Source organism: Rhinolophus hipposideros (genome assembly GCF_964194185.1).
Source record: "Rhinolophus hipposideros genome assembly, chromosome: 16".
Classification (NCBI taxonomy): Eukaryota; Metazoa; Chordata; class Mammalia; order Chiroptera; family Rhinolophidae; genus Rhinolophus; species Rhinolophus hipposideros.
The window spans coordinates 58,858,763-58,880,189 of NC_138062.1; the positions used below are offsets into that span (position 1 = coordinate 58,858,763).

The 21,427-nt window shown below is 53.5% G+C and overlaps 4 protein-coding genes across 8 annotated transcripts in view; 3 read left to right on the forward strand and 1 right to left on the reverse strand.

Moving 5' to 3' along the window:
* The window catches only part of FZR1 (fizzy and cell division cycle 20 related 1), a 43,901-nt gene extending 28,683 nt beyond the window's left edge, over positions 1–15,218 (reverse strand). For 2 of the 4 annotated variants that reach the window (XM_081076722.1, XM_081076719.1), the window contains exon 1: positions 95–294. The gene's annotated coding sequence lies outside the window, so the exon portion shown is untranslated. Of the gene's footprint in view, positions 1–94; positions 295–13,989; positions 14,487–15,147 lie in introns of those variants that run through there. The other 2 variants (XM_081076720.1, XM_081076721.1) reach the window with 2 other exon arrangements.
* DOHH (deoxyhypusine hydroxylase) lies at positions 7,262–13,256 on the forward strand. 2 transcript variants are annotated; one of them, XM_081076731.1, is made up of 5 exons: positions 7,262–7,626; positions 9,944–10,262; positions 10,760–10,836; positions 11,415–11,655; positions 12,054–13,254. In XM_081076731.1, the coding sequence occupies exons 2-5, from the start codon at positions 9,989–9,991 to the stop codon at positions 12,371–12,373; spliced, it is 912 nt and encodes a 303-aa protein (XP_080932857.1). In that variant the 5' UTR covers positions 7,262–7,626; positions 9,944–9,988; the 3' UTR covers positions 12,374–13,254. The 2 variants fall into 2 exon arrangements, with proteins under 2 accessions (XP_080932857.1, XP_080932858.1); XM_081076732.1 differs by lacking the exon at positions 7,262–7,626 and adding an exon at positions 7,633–8,222 and having other exon boundaries at positions 12,054–13,256.
* Positions 15,219–16,270: 1,052 nt separating the features above from the next.
* Positions 16,271–16,970, forward strand: SMIM44 (small integral membrane protein 44; the record flags this gene model as incomplete). Its single annotated transcript, XM_081077408.1, has 2 exons — positions 16,271–16,541; positions 16,732–16,970. Exons 1-2 carry the CDS (start codon positions 16,340–16,342, stop codon positions 16,968–16,970), a joined length of 441 nt encoding a protein of 146 aa, XP_080933534.1. The 5' UTR covers positions 16,271–16,339.
* Positions 16,971–18,107: 1,137 nt separating this feature from the next.
* Positions 18,108–21,427, forward strand: SMIM24 (small integral membrane protein 24). Its single transcript, XM_081076979.1, has 4 exons — positions 18,108–18,315; positions 18,601–18,715; positions 19,004–19,066; positions 20,348–21,427. The coding sequence occupies exons 1-4, from the start codon at positions 18,249–18,251 to the stop codon at positions 20,481–20,483; spliced, it is 381 nt and encodes a 126-aa protein (XP_080933105.1). The 5' UTR covers positions 18,108–18,248; the 3' UTR covers positions 20,484–21,427.

Genomic DNA, 21,427 nt, shown 5'->3' on the forward strand with positions numbered 1-21,427 from the left:
GGGGCCCCTGGGTCGGGCCGCACCGCCTCCAGGCCCGACTCAGGGGTCGAGGCTCGGGCCCGGGGGGCGGGTCCCCAGACCCCAGCCACCTCACCTGGCTCGCTCCCGTCACCCGCTGGTTCCGCCGGCCCCGCCTCTTCCGGCGCTGCACTACGCGGCCTCTGCTTCCCGCAGCCCCGCCGGGTCCGGCCCCGGCCGCCGCTGACGGGATTCCGGGCTCCGCGATCCTTAATATGGCGGCGATCGCGGCTCCACGGCCTCCAGCACCCTCCTCCACCGCGCGCGCTCCCGCGGCCGGCCACGCCCCCGCGCCGGCGCGCTGCGTGCCGCCACCACGCCCCCGCGCGCCGGGCCTCGCGCCCGAGCCCCGCCCATCCCACAGGGCTGCGCCTGCGCGCAGTAGGGCATCTCGGGAGAACCTGACGTAGCTTGCCATTCGAATCAATACAGGATGCGCGCCGCCACGCGTTGCCAAGGGCAACCATGGCCGGAAGAGGACCGGAGGCTGGGGAGGCAGCTCCCTGGAATACTGGAAAACGGCTCTGCTCAGTTTAGAGTGTGGTTCTTAGTAGGGGACGGCCGCAGAAAGGGGCGCCTAAGGGCAGACCCGCAATTGGGTGGACGGAAGCCAGACCCACAGAGCGGTGCGGCAGTGAGACCCCCACACCCCGGGGGATGGGACCCAAATAATAGGTGCATGTGCAGGACATGTAAACACCACTGCTTGCATTCACTCATTCATTTGTTCATCCATCCATCTATTCATTCATTCATTCATTCATTCATTCATTCTTCAAACACTTAATGCTCCTACTGAGTGCTCCTCCGGCCTGCCAAGCAGGGAACAAAACAGGTGCAAATCTTTTCTCCAAAAATGGGCAAAGGATCCTGACAGACAATTCTCCAAAGAAAATAAATGAATGGCCAAGAAACATATGAAAAGATGCTCACCATCATTAGTCATCAGGGAAATGCAAATCAGAATCACTGTGTGGTACCAATCCCTGCATACTAGGATGGAAATGATAAAAAACAAAAACCAAAGGACCCCCGCCTCCAACCCAGAGTATAACAAGTGTTGGCCAAGATGTGGAGCAACTGTAACCCTCAAGCTGGTTGTAATGGAAAGTTGTTGCAGCCACTGTGGAAAAGTTAAACATAGAGTGAGCATATGACCCAGCAATTCCACTTTTAGGTATATACCCGTGAGAATTAAAGACGTATCCACATAAATATTTGTACACGAATGTTCATAGCAGCATTATACGTAATAGCCCCAAACTGCAAACAACCCATCAATGGACGAATAGGTAAAGCATGTAGTATAGCCATAGCATGGCATACTGTTTGGCAGTAAAAAGGAGGGAAGCACTGACACTCACAACGTGGATGAACCTTGAAAATAGAATGTTCAGTGAGAGAAGCCAGCCACACAAGGCCACACGATGTGCGATTCCATTGCTGTGAAGTGTCCACAACATGCACATCCAGAGAGACAGGAAGTGGGTTCGTGGTTGCCAGGGGCGTAGAGAAGGAAGGAGTGGGGAGTAATTTCTCGGGACTTACCGATGTGATGAAGAAAATATTCTAAAATTCATGTGATGGTTGCACAACTCAAAATATACGAAACCCCACTGAAGTATACATTTTAAATGACTGAATTTTACAGCATGTGAATTCTATCTCAATGAAGCGGTTATAAAATTTTCTGTCTTCCTGGAGCTGAATTATGGAGAATAACAACAAAAAAAGGAAAGTGGAAAGCAAGGAGCTACAGTCTCAAATACAGGGATCAGGAGAGGTATCACTGCAAGGATGACATTTGGGCAAAGATATGAAAGAAAACGTGCAACAGTACATGACTTCTGTTCATTCAATCATTTGGTATGAAATTATATCATATAAATACACATTTATCTGATTTCAGTGAACTCTGCAACTACTATAGGATGTACAGCAATGCTATCCAATAGAAACATGAGACATGTAATTTTAAATTTTCTAGTAACTACATTAAAAATAGACCAATGTAATTCATTTTAATCATCTATTTTATCAACTCGATATGTCAAAAATATTTACATTTCAACATGTAATCAAAATCAACAATTACCAATGAGATAGTTTATGTTACTTTTTAAATTTTTTAAATAAATTTTTAAAAAATTTTTCTATTGGGGAATATTGGGGAACAGTGTGTTTTTCCAGGACCCATCAGCTCCAAGTCAAGTCGTTGTTTTCAGTCTAGTTGTGGAGGGCGCAACTAAGCTTCAAGTCAAGTCTTGTTTTCAGTCTAGTTGTGGAGAGCACAGGTCACTGGCCCATGTGGGAATTGAACCAGCGACCTTGGTGTTATGAGCACCGTGCTCTAACCAACTGAGCCAACTGGCTGCCCTCATGTTACTTTTCATAACTAAGTTTTAAAATCAAGTGTGCATGGTATACTTACAGCCCATCTCGATTTGGGTGCTAATTTTCACTGGAAATACTTGATTTCTGTGTGTGTGTGTGTGTGTGTGTGTGTGTGTGTGTGTATAAATATTTTATAAATGATGTACTATACTTATCACTCTGTAGTTATCAATCAATGACATCTCTTAGAGATCTCTCCAGATTGGTTCAAAGGGATCCTGTACATTTTGGAATTGCTAAACAATATTCTCTAGCTTGAACAAACCTCAGTTTGTTTATTTATTTATATTTATTTTTTAATTTAATTGGAGAATATTGGGAACAGTGTGTTTCTCCAAGGCCCATCCGCTCCAAGTCATTGTCCTTCAATCTCGTTGTGGAAGGTGCAGCTCACTGGCCCATGTGGGAATCGAACCGGCAACCCCGTTGTTCAGAGCTCGTGCTCTAACCAACTAAGCCATCCGACTGCCCCAGATTTCTGTTTATATTTTATAAAATTTTACAATGGAAAAAGTAGATCCACAGATTCCAGCTGTTCCAAACATGCTTAAGAGTTTTCCAATAAGTGAATTGAGTATCAGATTTTTCCCCTTCCGTTTAAATTACTTAAATTTTTACAAGTTAAAAATTCAGTTCTGTAGTGGCCACATTTCAAATGCTCCATAGCCACACCTGGCTAGTAGCTACCATATCGGATGGTGCAGCTATAGAATATGTCTATCGTAGAAAATTCTGTTGGACAAAGAAGGTCCAGGAATGTGCCAGCACAGATTAGGAGATCAATAAATGTCGAATGAAGAAACTTCTTGAATATCTGCTCCTCCAGATTAGGTCTGATTTATCTCTTTTCTTAGGCCCAGTACTAACTCAATAAACATGTACCTTATATTTACTGACTCACCCCAAACTTGGATTATCAACATTCCAGCTAAAACGTGACACATAGAACTAAACAAAATAATTCAGATGCACTGTATCTTTTTTAAAAAATCTGATGGTGATGAAAAACTGTCACAATCCGTAATACTTCCCCCTTTCATCTCAGACAGACCTTGACGCACACCTGGAAGGCCATGGGAAGACAAGGCAGACATTGGAGTGACGCATCTACAAGCCAAGGACTACAGGCCACCACCACAAGCAGGAAAGGCCTTGCCCTAGAGCCTTCGGAGGGAGCGCGGCCCTATGGCTCCTTGAGTTTGGACTCCTCGCCTCCCTGGCCTTGCTCAAGCATAGAGGAGAACTAGAACAGAAGGCGCAGGCTTCTCTCCTGCTATGAGGTTCTCACAGGTCTGCAGTCCAGGAGTCCAAGTTCCCTGACTGACACACGCCTTGTTTTTGGGTGTGGCTTCCATATCTGCTTCCTGCAGCCCTGGGCCTATCTCTTTCCTCTAGAGCAGCCTTGGGACTGATCACACCTAGCCTGTTGCCCTGTATCCTTCCAGAATAAACACAGCACCTGGCCCACAGGAAGCCCTCCCCCCCAAGCACATTAGCCTGAGTACAAAACATGGTCGAGAGGGTATCCTCGCAAGCCAGCCAAAGTCGGCCGCAAAGCCAGTTATTCGGGGTCAGCATGTGAACACATAAGAAGACAATAAAATAATACTAATCAGGTCAGCTCCATGAGGCCAGTATGTCCTCCATGCCTGGGACAGTGCTTGCCACATAGTAGGTGCTCAACAAATATTTGTGAAATATTTGTGAAAGAATGACCAAATATCTTAAACCCTTACTTAGCCTATCAAAGTGAGTTTGTGGCTATGCATGGCCGTTTTAATCATTATTTATTTAATCAGTCCCCCTGTTGATGGATGGTTCATTTATTACTCCCTCAAATGTTTATTCAGCACCTACTGTGCCAGGTATGTAATAGGTGCTGGGAGTCCACTTAGTGGTGGGCTGGAGCCCATGGGTATTGACTCACCAGAGTCACTGTGAGGAATTTCGTAAGTGGATTACGGTGGGGCTGTTTCCACCACAGGGGCTGGCAAACGCTGAAAACCAGGGCTCTATTTTTATTTTCCAGACAGACTGTATAATCTCATGGAGTACAAAGCAGACAAAAATCCCTGCTTTCATGGTGTTTATATTCCAGTTCAGAAGACAGGCAGTAAACAAAATAAGTAGAAAAGCATACAGTAAAATATAGATGCTATGGGGGAAAATAAAGCAGGGAGCTGGATAAAAGAATGCTGGGGGTGAGGTTATAATTTTAATTAACGTGCTCAGGGAAGGCTTCATTGAGGAGGTAACATTTGAGCAAAAGAGCAAACGTTTCGGCAAGGGAGTGAACAGAGATATTTGGAAGAAAAAAATGTTCCAGGTGGAGTGAACACTATGTACAAAGGCCCTGGGCCAGGGCTGTGCCTGGCGTGTTGGGGAACAGTGAAAAGGCCCTGGTGACTGGAGAAGAGTGAGTGAGGGGGAGAGAGGGAAGAGGTGAGCATGGGGAGGAAACGAGGACAGGTCGTGCAGGGCCTTGTGGGCTGCGAGGAGGACTTGGGCTTTTACCCCAAGGAAGTAGGAGCCCTGGAGGGCTGTGGACAGAGGAGAGACAGGACAGATTTGGATGCTCACAGGCACCCTGTTGTGACTGCTGTGGGGCGCACAGGCTGAGGGGGAAGAGGGCGAGAGCCAGTGGTCCGGGGTGGAGGGGACTGCACTGGTCCAGGTAAGTGATCATGGGGTCTGGACCCGGAGGCAGAAGCAGGGCTGTTAGTGTTTTTCCAGTTTCTTTTTGCCATTTCAAATAATGTTGCAATGCTTCATTTTCAATTTTTTTTTACACTGCTGTCAGATAAATTCGTCACAATAGATTGGTAGGCTCAAAGCTTCCACATTTAAAAGTTAAAACACTTTTCAAATGTTTAACTTGGAAATACTCAAACTGAGAATAGAAGTAGCCCTCCTTTTCCTGCCACCTATTTTTCCAGTGGTTTATTATGAAAATTTTCAAATGTATAGAAAAATTGAAAGAATTTTATAGTGAATTGTCATATGCCCACTGTCCACTTTCTCCAGTTACTATTTTGCTATATTTTCTCTATTATCTATCTATCCATCCATCTATCCACTTATCAATACATCAATTTCTTTTTTTAGATTTTTTTATTGGGGAAGGGGAACAGAACTTTATTGGGGAACAGTGTGTACTTCCAGGGCTTTTTTCCAAGTCAAGCTGTTGTCCTTTCAATCTTAGTTGTGGAGGGTGCCGTTCAGCTTCAAGTTGTTGTCCTTTTAGTCTTAGTTGTGGAGGGCGCAGCTCAGCTCCAGGTCCAGTTGCCATTGTTAGTTGCAGGAGGCGCAGCCCACCATCCCTTGAGGGAGTCGAACTGGCAACCTTGTGGTTGAGAGGACGCGCTCCAACCAACTGAGCCATCCGGGAGCTCAGCGGCAGCTCAGCTCAAGGTGCGTGTTCAATCTTAGTTGCAGGGGGCACAGCCCACCATCCCTTGTGGGACTCGAGGAATCGAACTGGCAACCTGGTGGTTGAGAGCCCACTGGCCCATGTGGGAATCGAACCGGCAGCCTTTGGAGTTAGGAGCACGGAGCTCCAACCGCCTGAGCTACCAGGCCGGCCCTATACATCAAATTTTTTATGCATCTCAAAATAAGTTGCACACTTATTAGGATGTCTACTATCAAAAAGTGGAAAATAACAAGTGTTGGCTAGAATATGAAGAAATTAGAACAGTTGTGCATTGTTGGTGGAAATGTAAAATGGTGCAGCCGCTATGGAAAATAGTACGGGGATGTTTTCAAAAGTTAGACATAGAGTAACCATATGATCTAATAATTACACTCCTAGGCATTCATCCCCCAAATTTGAAAATAGGGAATCAAAAATACTTGCACACCCATGTTCACAACAGCACGATTCACAGTAGCCAAAAGGTGGAAAAACCCATGTCCATCAACAGATGAATAAACAAAAATGTAGTCCATTCAAACCAATAGAATATTATTCAACTTAGAAAAGGAAGGAAATTCTGGTACCTGCTACCACGTGGATGAACCCTGAGGTCATCACGCTCAGCAAAGTAAGCCAGACACAAAAGGACAAATATTGTATGATTCCACTTTATAAGGTCCCTAGAGAAATCAAATTCACAGAGAAGAAATATAATAGAAGTCCACAGGGTCTGTGGCCACTGTGAATAAGGCTCCGAACACGGGTGGACAATCGCTTGAGTCCCTGCTGTCCTCCCCGTGGGTGGATACCGAGGGGGGCTCTATGTGTAACGCTTTGAGGAACCACCACACTGATTTGACAATAGTCACTTAAAAGTCCCTTTTCTTGTGTGGACAGCGTCCTGGTGCCAGGCAGTGCTGGCTTGGATTCTCACGGGGGCGGTAAAAGATGAGCGACGGGACTGACTGCGACTCTCAGAGGTAGAACAACAGGACTGTGGATGGACTGGACAGGGAGGCTGATGCCAAATGGCCGCTCCATCCCCCCACTTACTCCTGTCGACAAGATAAGACTCTTTCTCCCAAATTCCATTTCCAATCCATCAGCAATTCCTGGTTTCTCCACCTTCAAAATTAACCCAGAATCCTACTGTCTGTTTTCACCAGCCTGAGTGATCTTCATAACACCTAAGTCAGGGCGTGCCGTTTCCCCGATTGCGACACTCCAGCGTCTGCTCCAAGGTAACGCCAGCAGGCTGTCTGGTCTTCAGCGCCCATTTACCACCCGGTAAATGAATACGTGCATGAACCGTATCTTTTTTTTTTGTTTTAACCCCTTCTTTCCGTCTCGCGTCAAGCTACGTCAATTGGCCACGCCCTGGAGTTCGGACGTGCCCCTGGGCTGCGGCGCGTCCTCCGTCGCTAGCCACGCCCCCTCGGGGGGTGAATCGGCACAAACCATTTCCACCCGTAATAGCAAAGGGGGAGGCCGCAGAGAATCTGTTCCCGTGCCTTCGCCCTTTCCTGAGGAATGCCCTTCGACTTACCCTGGTGTGGAAGTGTGAGCTATGGCACCGGTGCCGACTGGCGCTCCTGGGCCTCCTCCCGCTGAGGAACCTTTGATGGCACTTCCCCCCTGAGCGCTGCGTTGGTGCAGTCCGGCCGCTCACGTGGGCAGCAAGATGGCAGCGCCCGGCGCTCGTCGCGAGCGTCGCGGCTGGTGAAGCGGCGGCGGCGACAGATCCTGGCCGGTCCTGCGTTTCGCGAGTTCGTTCCGGCGTTCCGGCGGCGGGGAGCACGGTGCGGGACGCGGACTGGAGGGCAGGCATGGGGTGGACGCCTCGTTGGGGAACCCGACTCTGGCGGTTTGAGGGGTCGCCTCCTGAGGGGTGTCGAGTCCCGGCGAGCTCTTCCCCGGGTTCTGGGACCATTCTCCGGGAATCCCTTAGCTGGGGACCCAGCGCATGTGTCTGTGGGGTCCCACGTCGGAAGACTCCTGTATCGGAGTGTAGAGAGAACCGATTTGTGAGGGGTCCGCAGTCGGGGATCTGCGTCGACGGAGCGTGCGACACCCGCGTCCCAGGAGTGTCTGCCGCGGAGAGGGATGCGGCGAGCAGCCCGGAAGGGTCCCGTGTGCGGCAGCTCCTCTGGGGGCTGCGGGGGGCCGGTTACCGGAGATGTTTTTGTTCTGAATTCTTGGGTTCAGAGGTCTCCAGGAAGGGGAGGGATTTCCAGGATGGAGGTGTCGTCTTCCATCCCTCACGAATTCGTCGTGTCCGTCGCTAAGGCCTTCACAGGAACGAACGGATTCCCACACTCTGCGCTGGTTGAGGACTGACTCCCTCAAGCGCACACCCACACCCCGGTCCCCCATCGCGCTGAAAAGTGGGCCTCAGGTGTGAGCCGCGCGCGGGCTTGGAGGTGGTTGCTGTGCCCTCCGCGGTCCTCGGGAGCATCTGCGGAGGCAGGCGTCGGACTCCTTGCAAAAATACTAGCTCACGTTTATCCCGCGGGTACTGGGTTGTGCTCGGCATTCTGTGTACGGCCATAACTTCATCACAGTAACTGTGAGGTCCCTGTGTCCCCTTCAGCCCATTTTACGGATGATACGGATCTATACTGTGTGCAAAGTGCTTAGAGGCAGATGTTCGATTGCTCGCCACGTACTTATCAAGGGCCTGGCAGGGGTCCCGAGTCCCATCTGCCCTTGACTTGCTGTGGCTCGCTCCTGGCTTCTGTGGATTCTGACAATCCCTCTTTCAGGTGACCTCTCTTTTGATGGTCGCCTGTGCTCAAACAGCGGCACCTCCCTTATTAACCCCCCTTAAACCTGGGTGGCCCTGCTGACCCCGCTGGGAGCCAGAGGGCTGCTGGCGTGCTGCAGCCTGCTTATGTGTGTGAAGCGGCCACGGGTCCTCATTGGTCTAGAAGACGGAGAGGGGGACCCTCCTCCCAGCTGTGTCACTTCATCTTATTTCATCCGTTCAACACCGCGGCTGTTGTTTAGAGCTGGACTCTGGAGCCCAGCCTTCTGGATTCATAACTTCACAATGTTTCTAAGCAAGTCATTAATCTCTGTGCTTGTGTTTCCTTTCCTGTAAAATGCTGACAATCCTAGTGCCTGTTTCATCAGGTTGTGGTGACGATTAAACGAGTTCATGACTGTAAAGGGCTAAGAAGAGGTGCCCGGCACATAGCGCATGCTCTGTAGGTGAATGTCAGCTGTTGTTACTGTTAGGGTTACCATCCTTGTAAATATCCACTACGGTATGGAGTGCTGGTAAGCACTTCGAAGATAAAGCAGAACAAAGAAAAGAGATGGAGGAGCAACACTAAAGATTGTGACCAGGGAAGGCTTTCCTGAGGAGGTGACGTTTGAGACTCATGGAAGTGAGGGAGTGAGCATGGGGGCATTTGGGGGAGAGTGTTCCTGAGGGAGACTACAGCTCGTGCAAAGGCCCTGGGGCAGGACTGTGCCTGGTGTGTTGGAGGAACAGTGAGGAGGCCTGTTTGGTGGAGTGGAAGAACAAGGGGGAGAGAGGAAGTGAAGGTGTAGAGGGGACAGGTGCAGGTCCCACAGGGCTTTTGAAAGACGGTCAGGATTTTAGAGTAATGAGGTACCATAGCATTTTGCAAGGGAGTCACATGGTCTGGTCTGTATGCTGAAAGGATTCCTGTATCAGTTACCTGTGCTGTGTAACAAATTACAGTGTTTCTTGTGATCTACCCTCAGAGTTCACACTGTCATTTCTTCCATATCCTATTGTTCACACAGGTTAGCCTACTCATTGTGGGAGGGGGCCTTACAGAGCACTGATACCAAGAGGTGGGGGCCATTGGGGGCCATCTCGAGGACCAGTTACCACAGTCCCTCTGGCTGCTGTGTGGAGAGCAGAACAGTGGAGGTCATTGCTGATGTATAGGCCAAAGGCCCAGAAAGGGAAAATAACTTAGGTAGGACCCCACAGCAAGTAGGCGGGACTAGAGCCAGACTGTCAACTAGATGCCCAGGCTGGATAGCGGGTAGGAAGCCACCCCACCAGGTCCTAACTTAAATGAACAAGTCAGTGAGCAGGAGAAGGATGCCTCTAACTTGGCCTTTGGGTTTCCGTCTTAGGTTCTTGTGCTGGAGAGAGGCTGCGGAAGGAAACAGGCGGGTGCCATGGTAACGGAACAGGAGGTGGAGGCCATTGGGCAGACGCTGGTGGACCCCCAGCAGCCCCTGCAGGCCCGCTTCCGGGCGCTCTTCACACTTAGAGGGCTTGGCGGCCCAGCCGCCATCACCTGGATCAGCCAGGCCTTCAGTGATGACTCCGCCCTGCTCAAGCACGAGCTGGCCTATTGCCTGGGCCAGATGCAGGATCGCCGGGCCATCCCTGTGCTGGTGGATGTGCTGCGTGACACCTGCCAGGAACCCATGGTGCGCCATGAGGCAGGTGAGTGGCAGGAGTGAGGGCATGTTCACGCACACACGGCCCAAACCAGGCCTCAGCAAATGGGCTCCGTAAAGGGCAGGTAGTCAAGATTTTCAGTGCTGCCAGCCAGACAGTCTGTTGCCACAACTCAACTCTGCCATCACAGCAGAAAATCTACCATAAACCAGTCAAAAGATGGGTGTGGTCGTGTGCCAGTAAAACTTTATGGACGCTGAGATTTGAGTTTCATACAATTTTCACGTGTCATGAAATATTATCCCCTCGATTTAAAAATACATTTTTTTAAATCATAAAAACCATTCTTCACTCATAAAAAAAAACAGGTGTGTGCTGTAGACTGACAACCCCTGATGGAACCCCTGATGTCTGTTTCATCCATTTGTTTCATTCACTGGGCAAATGTTTTTTTTTTGAGCCCCTGTTGTGTGCGTCCCCTGAGGTGCCCAGGGCCTTTTCCAGCCAACCAATCAACAGGAGCTCTGTATCGTTCTTCTCAGGGGAGGCCCTGGGGGCAATCGGGGACCCGGAAGTTCTGGAGATCCTGAAGCAGTACTCCACGGACCCTGTCGTGGAGGTAATGTGGCCGGGCCCTCCTTTCCCTTCCCCAGCCTATACCAACCTCTGACCCTGGGTCTGGTTGCCAGGGCAACTGCTTGGCCAGGGATCCAGGAGAGACGTGGCAGTCAGGAGGTACAAGCCGCTGCCCCACTGGGCAAAACTGAACACTTCATTCCCACCAAAATCTGCCATGCTTGGCCAGCCTGTCTCACGCCTTGAACCACGGAGGAGCCATCCTAACTTCTCTGTCCATCCCTTTCATGGCTTCTTACCACCTTTAGGACAAAATCCCAAGTCCACACTGTGGCCCATAGGTCCTAAATAGTCTGTCCTAACGCCTGACCAGCTGTGACTAGCTCCCCCCAGCCTCTTGGCTCTCCCCTGATGGGTCCGGCAGCTCCTGCTTCTGACTTTGCACTGGCCGTTTCCACCTGACTCTCTCTCACTTGGTCCCAACATCACCTCCACATCGAGCCCCTCCCTGGCCCTCTGTCTCCCTCATCACTCCCGAATCACCCCTGGAGGATGGGGGTGGGGTCCTGTCAGGCCCACCACCATGTCCCCAATGGTTGCCTGTCACCCCTCTCCCTGCAGGTGGCTGAGACATGCCAGCTGGCCCTCCGGCGGCTGGAGTGGCTGCAGCAACTCAGTGGGGAGCCGGCAGCAGCTGGGCCCTACTTTTCGGTGGACCCGGCCCCACCAGCCGAGGAGCACGATGTCGGGCGGCTGAGGGAGGCACTGCTGGACGAGGCCCGGCCACTTTTCGACCGATACCGAGCCATGTTCGCCCTGCGTGACACGGGTAGTGAGGAGGCTGCCCTGGCGCTGGCTGAGGGTGAGGAGGGGGCCCCCGGGCAAGGCTCAGTGGCCATGTCTGTGACATGGAGAAACTCGTCCCAGGGGACATGCTCCCTGAGCTCAGCTTCTAGCACTTCCTCACGGGCTTTGCGCAAATTAAGCCATCCGCAGAGCTGGGTGGGCACTCTTATTTCTCCCATTCTCCAGGGGGGTACCTGAGGCCCAGAGAGGCAGAGAGACTTGCCTGAGGTCACACAGCCTGTCAACAAGCTGCAGAGTTGGGATTTGACCCTCGGCAGCCTGACTCCAGCATCCCCCCCTTCCTGTTATTACTTGTCTCTGCCCCTCGAATGCCCAGTCCCGTGTCCCTGAGTGTCCCCACCTGTCCTGATGGTACCGCCCAGCCAGTGACCTCTCCCCCACTCCCTCCTACAGGCCTGCGCTGTGGCAGCGCCCTCTTCCGCCACGAGATCGGCTACGTCCTGGGCCAGCTGCAGCATGAGGCGGCAGTGCCCCAGCTGGTGGCTGCCCTGGCCCAGCGAACCGAGAGCCCCATGGTGCGACATGAGTGTGCCGAGGCCCTGGGAGCAATCGCCCGGCCCGCGTGCCTGGCCGCCCTGCGGGCCCATGTGGCCGACCCTGAGCGCGTGGTGCGGGAGAGCTGCGAGGTGGCCTTGGACATGTATGAGTATGAGACGGGGCCGGCCTTCCAGTACGCCAATGGGCTGGAGCAGCTGCGGCCGTCCCTCTCCTAGAGCCACTGACCACCTAACCCGGGGCCTCTCCCCTGCGGGACTGGGCACGTGAACCATGAATAGTGTGGGTGTGAATCGGATCTCACTTTCCTGGCTCTCTGGACCTGTCTGCTTGGTGGGATCACGGCCACTTTTGCATCTTGAGTTCCCCTGGGGCCAGGCTGAGGTCTCTACTGTCCCTCCCTCAAGGGGCCGAGCAGAGGGCTGCAGTGCATGGGGCGGGATGTCAGTGTGGGAGGGAGGGCATGCAGGGGCGGGGCTGTGCTCTGGGGAGCTTCTGTAGTGAGGGGCTGCAGGGAAAGGCACTGTGGGGGCACCTGTCCCGGGGGCCTGGGCAGGGTGGCGAGGTGGTCCCTCGGTGGGCTGGGCTAGGGACTCAGCCTGGAGAGGGACAAGCAGGCCCCTGGTCATTGCTTACGTAGAACATTAAATTATGTTTGCCAAGCGATGACTCAGTGTGTGGGGGCTGCAGGGCGGGGGTTGGCTACTTGCAAGGAACATGTCTTCAGTGAGTGAGGGGGGTGGTTCTGCCTGCCCTGTGCCAGACAACATGAGACTGACAAAAGCCTCTGCCCCTGTTTCACCACCTTTCCCCAGGGGGAATACCTGTCCAGTCAGACCCCCTCCCAGGGGGTCAGGAGCCCTCCAGCCTGGCCCTCCCCAGACCCTCATGGGGGCATAGAGGAAGGGGTTTGGTGGTATGGCTAAGAGCCTGGGCTATGCGTTCCCATCCTAACTCCCCCCTTCCTCCCAGTGCAGCGTTGAGCAGCCCATTTGTTGTGCTTGGAGACCTGCTCGCTGCGCCATTTGTCATGCAGGGTCTCTGCTCCCGCTCCCCACATAAGAACACAGGACATGGTGAGGCCAAACAGGAACACCCATGGAGCCACAGATAGGGGAGTTATACCACTATATTCTCGCTGGCGGCATCCGCCTCTGCAATCCGCGCTTGCTAGCTCAGCCACCATCTTCTTGCTGGTCCCCATTTTCTGCTAGCGGAGCCACAGCAGTTATATTAGTGGCCAGTGGCTCACTGGTTACAGCTGATGGCCATCTGATCACAGTTGATGGCCATTTACTACCTGAGCCAGCACCTTTCTATGTGAGGCCAAGAGCCTGGAAACTGCACTCCTGGCGCTGTCCCCACACCATTTATGGCTCTATGAAACCAGCCTAACAACAGCCTCATTTCACATGTGGCATATCATCATTTCTGTTGCTTTCTGAGTCAACAACAATCTTCCTGGAGATGGAGAGGATTCCATGAGGGCACAGGTACTGGGGGTCCTCAGGCACCAGGACTACCTGTTTTTACTACAGTCTCTTCTGCTCACAACCCTTCTGACACCAAATGCATGGGTTTTCCACAGCAAGCAGTTCTCCCATTTCTCTGCAGACACCAGCTGGGTGTCCTGCAAATCAGTCCTGACACTAACACCCGGAATTAGCACAGATCCCACATGTTCAGGGCGCAGCTCCCCAGGACCACCCCCACTTCAGACAGGTCCCAAGCCCAGCTAGCCCTCCCACACTTTTGACCAACTGGGGTTTCCACCACCCCCTCATTTGAGGATTTGTTAGAATGGCTTAACGACTCAGGAAAGCACTTTACTTACCTATTTCTTGTCAAGTGCACAGATGAAGAGGCACGTGAGGCAAAGTCTGCAGAGGTCCCCAGCGCAGGAGCGTCTGTCCCCATGGAACTGGGGCAGCCTCCTTCCTAGCACACGAAGCTCCCCAAGGCTTTTCATTTAGGAGGCACATGGATTACGTCATCACTTGTAGGTGATCAGCCCTAGCCCTGCGTTGGCATCGGGTGGGGGGTGGGGCGGAAAGTTCCCTCTCACCTTTGGTAGGTGCTCCGCCCACGGCCCAGTCCTCATTAGCATTTGCTCAGGTGTGGTGAGAGGTGAAATAAGCACAAAGGGGCCCTTTCACCCTCATCACTCAGAAAATGACTGGGTTTTAGGAGCTTGGTTCCAGGAAGCTGGACGAAGACCAAACATATGTCTTATCTCAGTGTCACAGGCATCCTTTTGGCGCCGGCTGCCTGAGCCCCTCCATTTATGCACCAGACCCCAGTCCCTGTTGCTAATTCAGCTATCGCTTCAGCTATTCTCCATTCTCATCTGTTTTCCCTCTCCACCCATCAGCACAGACAGGAAGTCATATCTTAAAAACTAGAGGAAAAGCCCAGAACCCCTCCTTCCCCCACTGTCATCCAGCTCTCGCCCCATTCTTCTCTGCTCTCGACAGTGAAAGCTCAGGGAAGACCTATCGAACCCTGACCAGCTCCCAGGTCACTCCCTTCTCTCTCCAAGACTGGCCCCAACCAGGCTCTGTCTCTCCTGTCCCCAGAACTGTTCTTGCCCGCAGGTGACCTCCCCATGTCCAATCTGGTGGCCACATTTCAGTCTCTGTCTCCCCCCAGCAGCATCTGACCCAGCTGGCCCCCCCTCCTCCTGGGACGTCCTCAGGGACCCAGCGCTCGCCTGGCTTCCCTCCCCCCTTTCTGGAACCCCTCAGGTCCCCTCTCCCTCGTTCTTCATGGCTGCATCCTGTGGTTTCTTCTTTCCCTGAACTGCACGCCTCCAGGCGACCTGTTCCACTCGGGGCTCCAACCCCGCCTACACTGTGATGACACCCACAGTCCTATCTTCATCCCGGGGCTCCCCTGAGCTCCATACTCGGGGTCCAGCCGCCTCTCAACATCTCCATTTTGTTATTGATAAGGCACCCCAAACCCAATATGTCCTTGCAATTCCTCCTGTTACCTCCAAAGTGGCTCCTCCCACAGGAAATGGAAACTCCATCATTCCAGGTGCAGCTTCCAAACAGTCAGGTGTGACCAGTTTAAAATCTACCCCAGATCCTCCCACTTCCCTCCCTTCCTCTGCCTCCACTCGGGTTACTTAGACCAGCTCAGTCCCCTCCGCCCTAGTCCCCCCATGGTCTGTCCTCCCCCAGCAGCCACCAGAGGGCACCCATGAGCACCCAAATCAGGTCCCACCCCACCTCGTCACACAGCCCTCCAGGGCTCCCACCTCCCTGGGGTAAAAGCCTAAGTCCTCCCCGGGCCCACATGGCCCTGCACGACCTGCCCCGTCCCCTCCCTGCCCTCACCTCCTCCCTCTCTCCCCCTTATCACTGCTCCAGCCACACGGGCCTCCTCACTGTTTCTCCAACATGCTAGGCACGGTCCTGCTGCAGAGCTTTTGTACAGCCTGTTTCCTCCGCTTAGAACACTCTTCCCCTTGGTACCGCCATAGCTGGTTCCCTTTCTCCTCTGGGTCTCTGCTCAAGTGTCGTTTGGTATGGACTTGGCTACCCCGTTTTAAACTTTAACTCCCCTTCAAGCAGTGCCATCCCCTTAGACCAGGGGTGTCCAAACTTTTTTTCAACGTTTTTTACCAAGGGCCATATGCGGTAAAATACACAAACAGCCGGGCCACTCACTCGAGGTGAAGTACGTATTGCCTCACCTGGTTTATTTAAGTAAACTAAATATATTTTTGGAATTTGCTGCGGGCCAATTAAAAATGGATTGCGGGCTGCAGTTGGCCCACGAGCTGCAGTTTTGATACCCCTGCCTTAGACCATGTCTCTGCCCATCCCCTCCTGCCCCATACCACTCTTCACTTTCTAACCCAATATGTCATTTACTCTAAGGTTCTGTTTTACTCAGTCCCTCTCCCCACTTTGAATGTCAGCTACATGAGGGTAGGGATTTTCCCAGGAGAGGGAACAGCCAGTGCAAAGACCGTGAGGTGGGGATGGACATGCAAGGGGACAGCTGGTGTGGCGGGAGTCGAGCCAGGGCCAGGGCCAGTGGGCAAACGTGATTTGCGATATGATTCATGCAGGCAGATGGTGGTCATGGGGGAGCCCTAATCTTCTTACCCAAAGCCCCTTAATACTTCCGCTGCACGGGTCATGTCCGGGCGGCTCCTTCTGTAGGTGGCCGCCATGCCAGAGCTGGTGGACGAGGAGGGGACCCAGGTCTGGAGCCAGACCCCGCCACTGTATGAAGAGTACCGCCCACCACCACTGGATACCATCCGCCTGCCCAGATACGTGCTGTACCTGCTGCTGGCTGCTCTCCTGGTGGTGGTTGTGGCCTATGCCATTGTCGGGCATCTCATCAAGGACCTCGCCCACGACCTGGCTGGTGAGCCCCAACCCACCATGAGCCTTGGGAGAGTGCGGGGCCACTGGGGGGGTCCAAGGGCGCCTCCCAGTCAGGGAGGGGAGGAGGGTGGACAGACAACCTGGGGAGGCCAAGGGCCTCTATGGGGTCAGTTCAGGGGACAGAAGGTGGACAGGGCCCCGGGAGGCTCCTCACCCGTCTCCTGCCACAGACTGGGCCTTCGGCCTGAAGCCAGACCAGGAGGACACGCCCAGGGAGCTGCGCCCGAACCTGGAGGGCGAGGATCTGGAGCAGCTGGACCTCCAGCTGGCCCTGGCATGGCGGGGCGATGAGGATGCTGGTGCGGAGCGTGGGGTTATTCTTGCAGTAGCCCCCACCCGGGACCCCCACCGCCCCTCCATTGCCTTCAAGGACCCACCCGTCCGAAGCTCCTTCTGGAGGCCGCACTGAGCCAGACACCAACCCCTTTGGCATTCTCTGGACTGGACCTGTGCTCAGAGCCCTTTCTCCACGGATGTGCCTGTCGTGCTGGTTTTCTCTTGGCTGGCAGGTTCTGGTGGTTGGACACTGGCTGTTTCCGCACTCCTGCTCCCCCAACTCCCAGGGCCTAAACCCACTCAGCCTCCATCAAGCTGTCGGCAGTCTGTGAACCAAGTACACCAAGAAGATTTAAACAAATAACAGCCAGCCTTTACCTAGTGCTTAGTATGTACCCGCTATTGTGCTAAGTAAGTGGGCTCCCCACTTCCAAATCTTCTCCACCTTCCACCTCCCACCTTATTCCTAGCTCTGCGGACGTCTGCTGCTTGGCTGCTGGATCTGTCTCTCTGCAGGTCCTGACTTCCCAATTAGCCTGAGAACTCCCAGGGGACAACGCCTGAGGCTTCCTTCCCTTCCAAGTTTTGCACAGGACAGGGCATACAGAAGGCACTTCATAAATACGTGTCCAATGATGCTAGCATTTCCCCAGCCCCCAGGGGACCCTGCGGACGTCTCACAGGCCTGGAGGACCAGGCTCCCCATCCTGGACTTCCTGCCATGTGCCTGGGCCGTGGCTGTCCTGTGGCAGCTGGGGTGGGGTCCCCCTTTGCCCGGGCAGGGCCCCCTATCTAATCAACCCAGGGACCAAGGTTGACAGGCAGGAGAGCCTGGAGCCTGAGTCATCAGCTGCTGGGGTGTCCTGCGTGGGAGCGGCTGAGTTTGGAGATGGCTGGTGGGCACGTGATCGATTCCTTTCAGTCCCTGTGTTTACCCCTCAGTAGCTGTGGGTCCCCAGGGGTAGGGGAGCCAGGAAGAGGCAGCATAAGCTGGTGGTGAGGGAGAGCCAGCGTCAAACCAGCTCTGCCTATTTCTGTATGACCTTGGGGCTTCTGGCCTCACTGAGCGTCTGTAAAATGGAGGTGGCAGATTTTGTGGAGTATTCAGAGAAGAAACATAACATGTTCAGGGCCATCTCAGCCCAGCCCCTGTGGCAAGGAGCCTGGGTGACCTCAGGGCAGGCGGTCCTGGGCAGGCACAGGGGCTGCACTCCCCAGGTTAATCATTATACCAGGTCCAGAGTCTTCCCTCCTTGGGGAAGGGGGGGCTGCCAACCAGATGGGGTAAAGGGAGGGCCTGCCCCTGCCCCAGACCCACCTGCGCCTTATCGGGCTGGGCAGGGCCTCACCCAGCCCAAGAGGACAGCACCCACCTGGACTGTGCTCCACAGCTGCTGGCTCCTCCGTAGCCATGGGGACCCTGGAGACCCTTTTCGTATTCAGCGCCCTGTTCCTCCTGCCTGCCAAGGCCCAGCAAGGTAGGGCTCCCACCTCCAGGGGGGTGGGGTGGGGAGGGGCTCACCATCTCCCAATTTTCAGAAACCGAGGACTCTGAGAGAGGGTGCAGGCAGAAGAGGAAAGGGAGCCCCGCTCCCTGTCCTTGGAGCCCCGCTCTCCAAGCTGAGCTCTTTCTTCTGCACTAAAACCCAGCCCCTTTCCAAGACCCCATCTATCTGAGCAACCCTGGCTCCCTTCTTTCTCTCACTTTGGGGGGTCCTCCCCTCCCCTGTCTCTGAATCCCACCTCCCCTCCCCTTTCAACAGCCCCAGAACACCTGCGCCTGAAGCCGTGGCTGGTGGGCCTCGCTGCCGTGGTGGGCTTCCTGTTCATGGTCTTCATGCTCATGCTGGCCAACCGCATCTGGTGCTCCAAAGGGAGGTGGGAGCCCCTCTCCCCACCCCGACGCTGCCTATCCCTGTGCCCCCTTCCCCATCCCTCCACCTCCCCTAAGTGCTGGGCACCCCCTCCCACTTCCTTACCCTCTCTGGTCCCACCTCCTCCCTCCCCAGTTCCCTGCTGCTCCTTGGACCCCCATCCCACAGACCAAGACAGCTCTGCAGCTCACAGCCTCCTTGCTTCTCGGAATTCATGACCCCCAGCGGCAGTGAGGCTATCCCCACCTCCGGCCCTTCACCCACCCTCACCCCATCTCCATCTCTCCTACAGAGATGAAAGTGAGGAATCCATGTTCAGAATGGAGATCAGCCCATACCAAGACCGGGACCTGAGGTAGTGCCTGTGTGAGCCTGTGTAGACACGGATGGGGGTCAGGGAGGCTGGGTGGATGTGCACAGGTGACCTCTTTCTGTCCCTGAACACCTCAAGCACATTCCTGCCCCAGGACCTTTGCACTTATTTCTGGCTCCGATTGGAATGCCTTTTCCTGTATGTTCTGGCTAGCTCCTTCTCCTTCAGCCCTGGCTCACAGGGCCTTCAGTTTCCTCCTCCCAGTTTCCACCCTGACCACCAGCCTTCCTGACACTGTCCCACAGCCATGTGCTCAGGATTGGGGGAGCAGAGGCTGGGGGGCAGGAGTGCAGAGCTGGGAGGAGACCAGCCTGGCTGAAAGATTCTCAGCTGAGCCCAAGATGAGCCTGACGGAGAGGTGTGGACCTGACTGAATGCTTTGTACAAGGCCCAGCTCAGCCCCAGTAAAATGTGATCCCTACTCCCAGGATGTGCGGGAGGTTCTAGGTCCCACGTGATTCTACATTAGTAGTTTCTTCCCTTTTTCACCCCTCCCTCCCTCCCTCCGTCTGCCTACCCAGTCTTCACCCTCCACCATCCATCATTAATCCGTCCATCCACCTGCCTGTTAGTCCAATTGCCCCATTTACACTGCCATCTATCGATCTATCATTCTCTTCTTCCTCCTGTTCATTCACTCTCCTTCCCATTCATTTATTCATCCTTCCATGCAGCTATCCATTAACCTAACTACTTTTCTACCCATCATCCATCCATCCATCCACTCACCCATTCTGTCACCCACACATTCACCTGCTCACCCCCCCATCAGCCCACCGATCTATCCATCCTTCCACCCATCTACATCCTATCCATCCATCATTGACCCACCACTGTCTCCTTCCTCCAATTAATCTGCTCACCTACCCATTAATTTATCTATTCATTCCTCCATGCAACTTTCCCCTCACCTAACTACTCATCTATCCACCTCTCCATCCATCCATCCACCCACCTATCCACCTATCCATCCACCCATCCATCTGCCCACGTACCACCCACCTACCGACCCACTTACATTTCCATCCATCTATCCATCCATCCTTCTCCCCTACTCATCCACCTGTCTGTGCACGGGACAATTGAACTTCAGTTTCTGTCTTTGTGAAATGGAAACAAGGCTGCCTCGGTAGGGCTGTTTTGAGAATTCAATGAAGATACTTTCTGTAAAACACTTGTCATAAGGCCTGGCACAGTAAGTGGGACATTAAATGGGAATGTCTCTGTTTCTTATTGTGGTCTGGGGCTTTTGTGTCCCTACAGTAAAGAAGGCAAGAGGGAGAAGAATGAAGAAAAGGAAGAAAAGGCCAAGAAGGAAGGAGAGAGCAACTTGGGGCTGGAGCTTGAGGAGAAAGAGGAGCCCACAGACCAGGAGAAAGCCAAGGACACAGCCATGTGAACACTGTCTGCCCACCTCCTCCAGGCAGACCCCCAGAGATGCTCTTTCCACACTCTATAGTCAATGACTGGGACTTAAAGGCACTGAAGTGACTCCATTTGGCCTGCCCGGCCCCTTCTTTGCACCTTACATGGTCTCTGTGCACCCTTCTTCCCTAGTTGTCCTGCCTGGTGATTCTTCTTGCCCTTGGTTGTGGAGAAACCCCCAAGCTCCCACAATCTCATGGCTCCCCCTGCTTCTACCCACTGCCTAGTTTCTTTTCCCTCTGCTTGATATCTCTTGACCAGAAACTCCTCCCTCACACAAAGCCTCAGGACCAGTATGAGCCAGGGGCTACCTCTTGGGGATCTGCATTAAAGAATTGATCAGAGCCCTTCAGAAGGGCTCCTGTCTTCTCTTGGGACTGTTTCCCCCTGGGGGCAGCAGCTTTGGGTTTGGGGGGCAATGCCCGGGCAGGTATGGAAGATCTGCTGTGGGCAGAGTAAACACACACCCTGCAATCTTGGTTTTGCTGGACTTTGAGCCCCGAGGGCCACCTCCTGGGAAATCCTTGTTCCATCCTCCCCGGTGTTTTGGGTCACTTGACTCTGTTTCCGAGAACTGGGTCTTGGAATGTGGGGGGCCCCCGGGTCCCTGCAGTTTCTTGGGAAGAAACAAACATTTTCTCCTGTTTCCAGCCTCCCCCATTTCCTCACTTTCTCTGTATCCTGGACCTTGCCCTGGACATTACGTATTTCTTAATAAGTTGAATATTCTTAATGAGGACGTTGACAAAGTATGGCATTTGGGGCTCTGTTCTGGGGCCCGTAGCTGGGGTGAGGGTGGGGGTGGTAGGATCCTGCCCAAAAGGCTTCTGAGAACACTTCCAGGATTGTCCACCAGGGGATGAAACACCACAGTACCGCAGAACACACGTAATAAAGCCCGCATAGATGCGCCCACCG

What these genes read in the sequence shown, in the direction of transcription:
- DOHH (XM_081076731.1), top strand. Translation starts at nt 9,989, where the DNA reads ATGGTAACGGAACAGGAGGTGGAGGCCATTGGGCAGACGCTGGTGGAC. An exon ending in CCACGGACCCTGTCGTGGAG is followed by an intron (nt 10,837 to 11,414) that starts GTAATGTGGCCG and finishes CTCTCCCTGCAG; the next exon opens with GTGGCTGAGACATGCCAGCT. An exon ending in TGCCCTGGCGCTGGCTGAGG is followed by an intron (nt 11,656 to 12,053) that starts GTGAGGAGGGGG and finishes TCCCTCCTACAG; the next exon opens with GCCTGCGCTGTGGCAGCGCC.
- SMIM24 (XM_081076979.1), top strand. Translation starts at nt 18,249, where the DNA reads ATGGGGACCCTGGAGACCCTTTTCGTATTCAGCGCCCTGTTCCTCCTG. An exon ending in ATCTGGTGCTCCAAAGGGAG is followed by an intron (nt 18,716 to 19,003) that starts GTGGGAGCCCCT and finishes TCTCTCCTACAG; the next exon opens with AGATGAAAGTGAGGAATCCA. An exon ending in TACCAAGACCGGGACCTGAG is followed by an intron (nt 19,067 to 20,347) that starts GTAGTGCCTGTG and finishes GTGTCCCTACAG; the next exon opens with TAAAGAAGGCAAGAGGGAGA.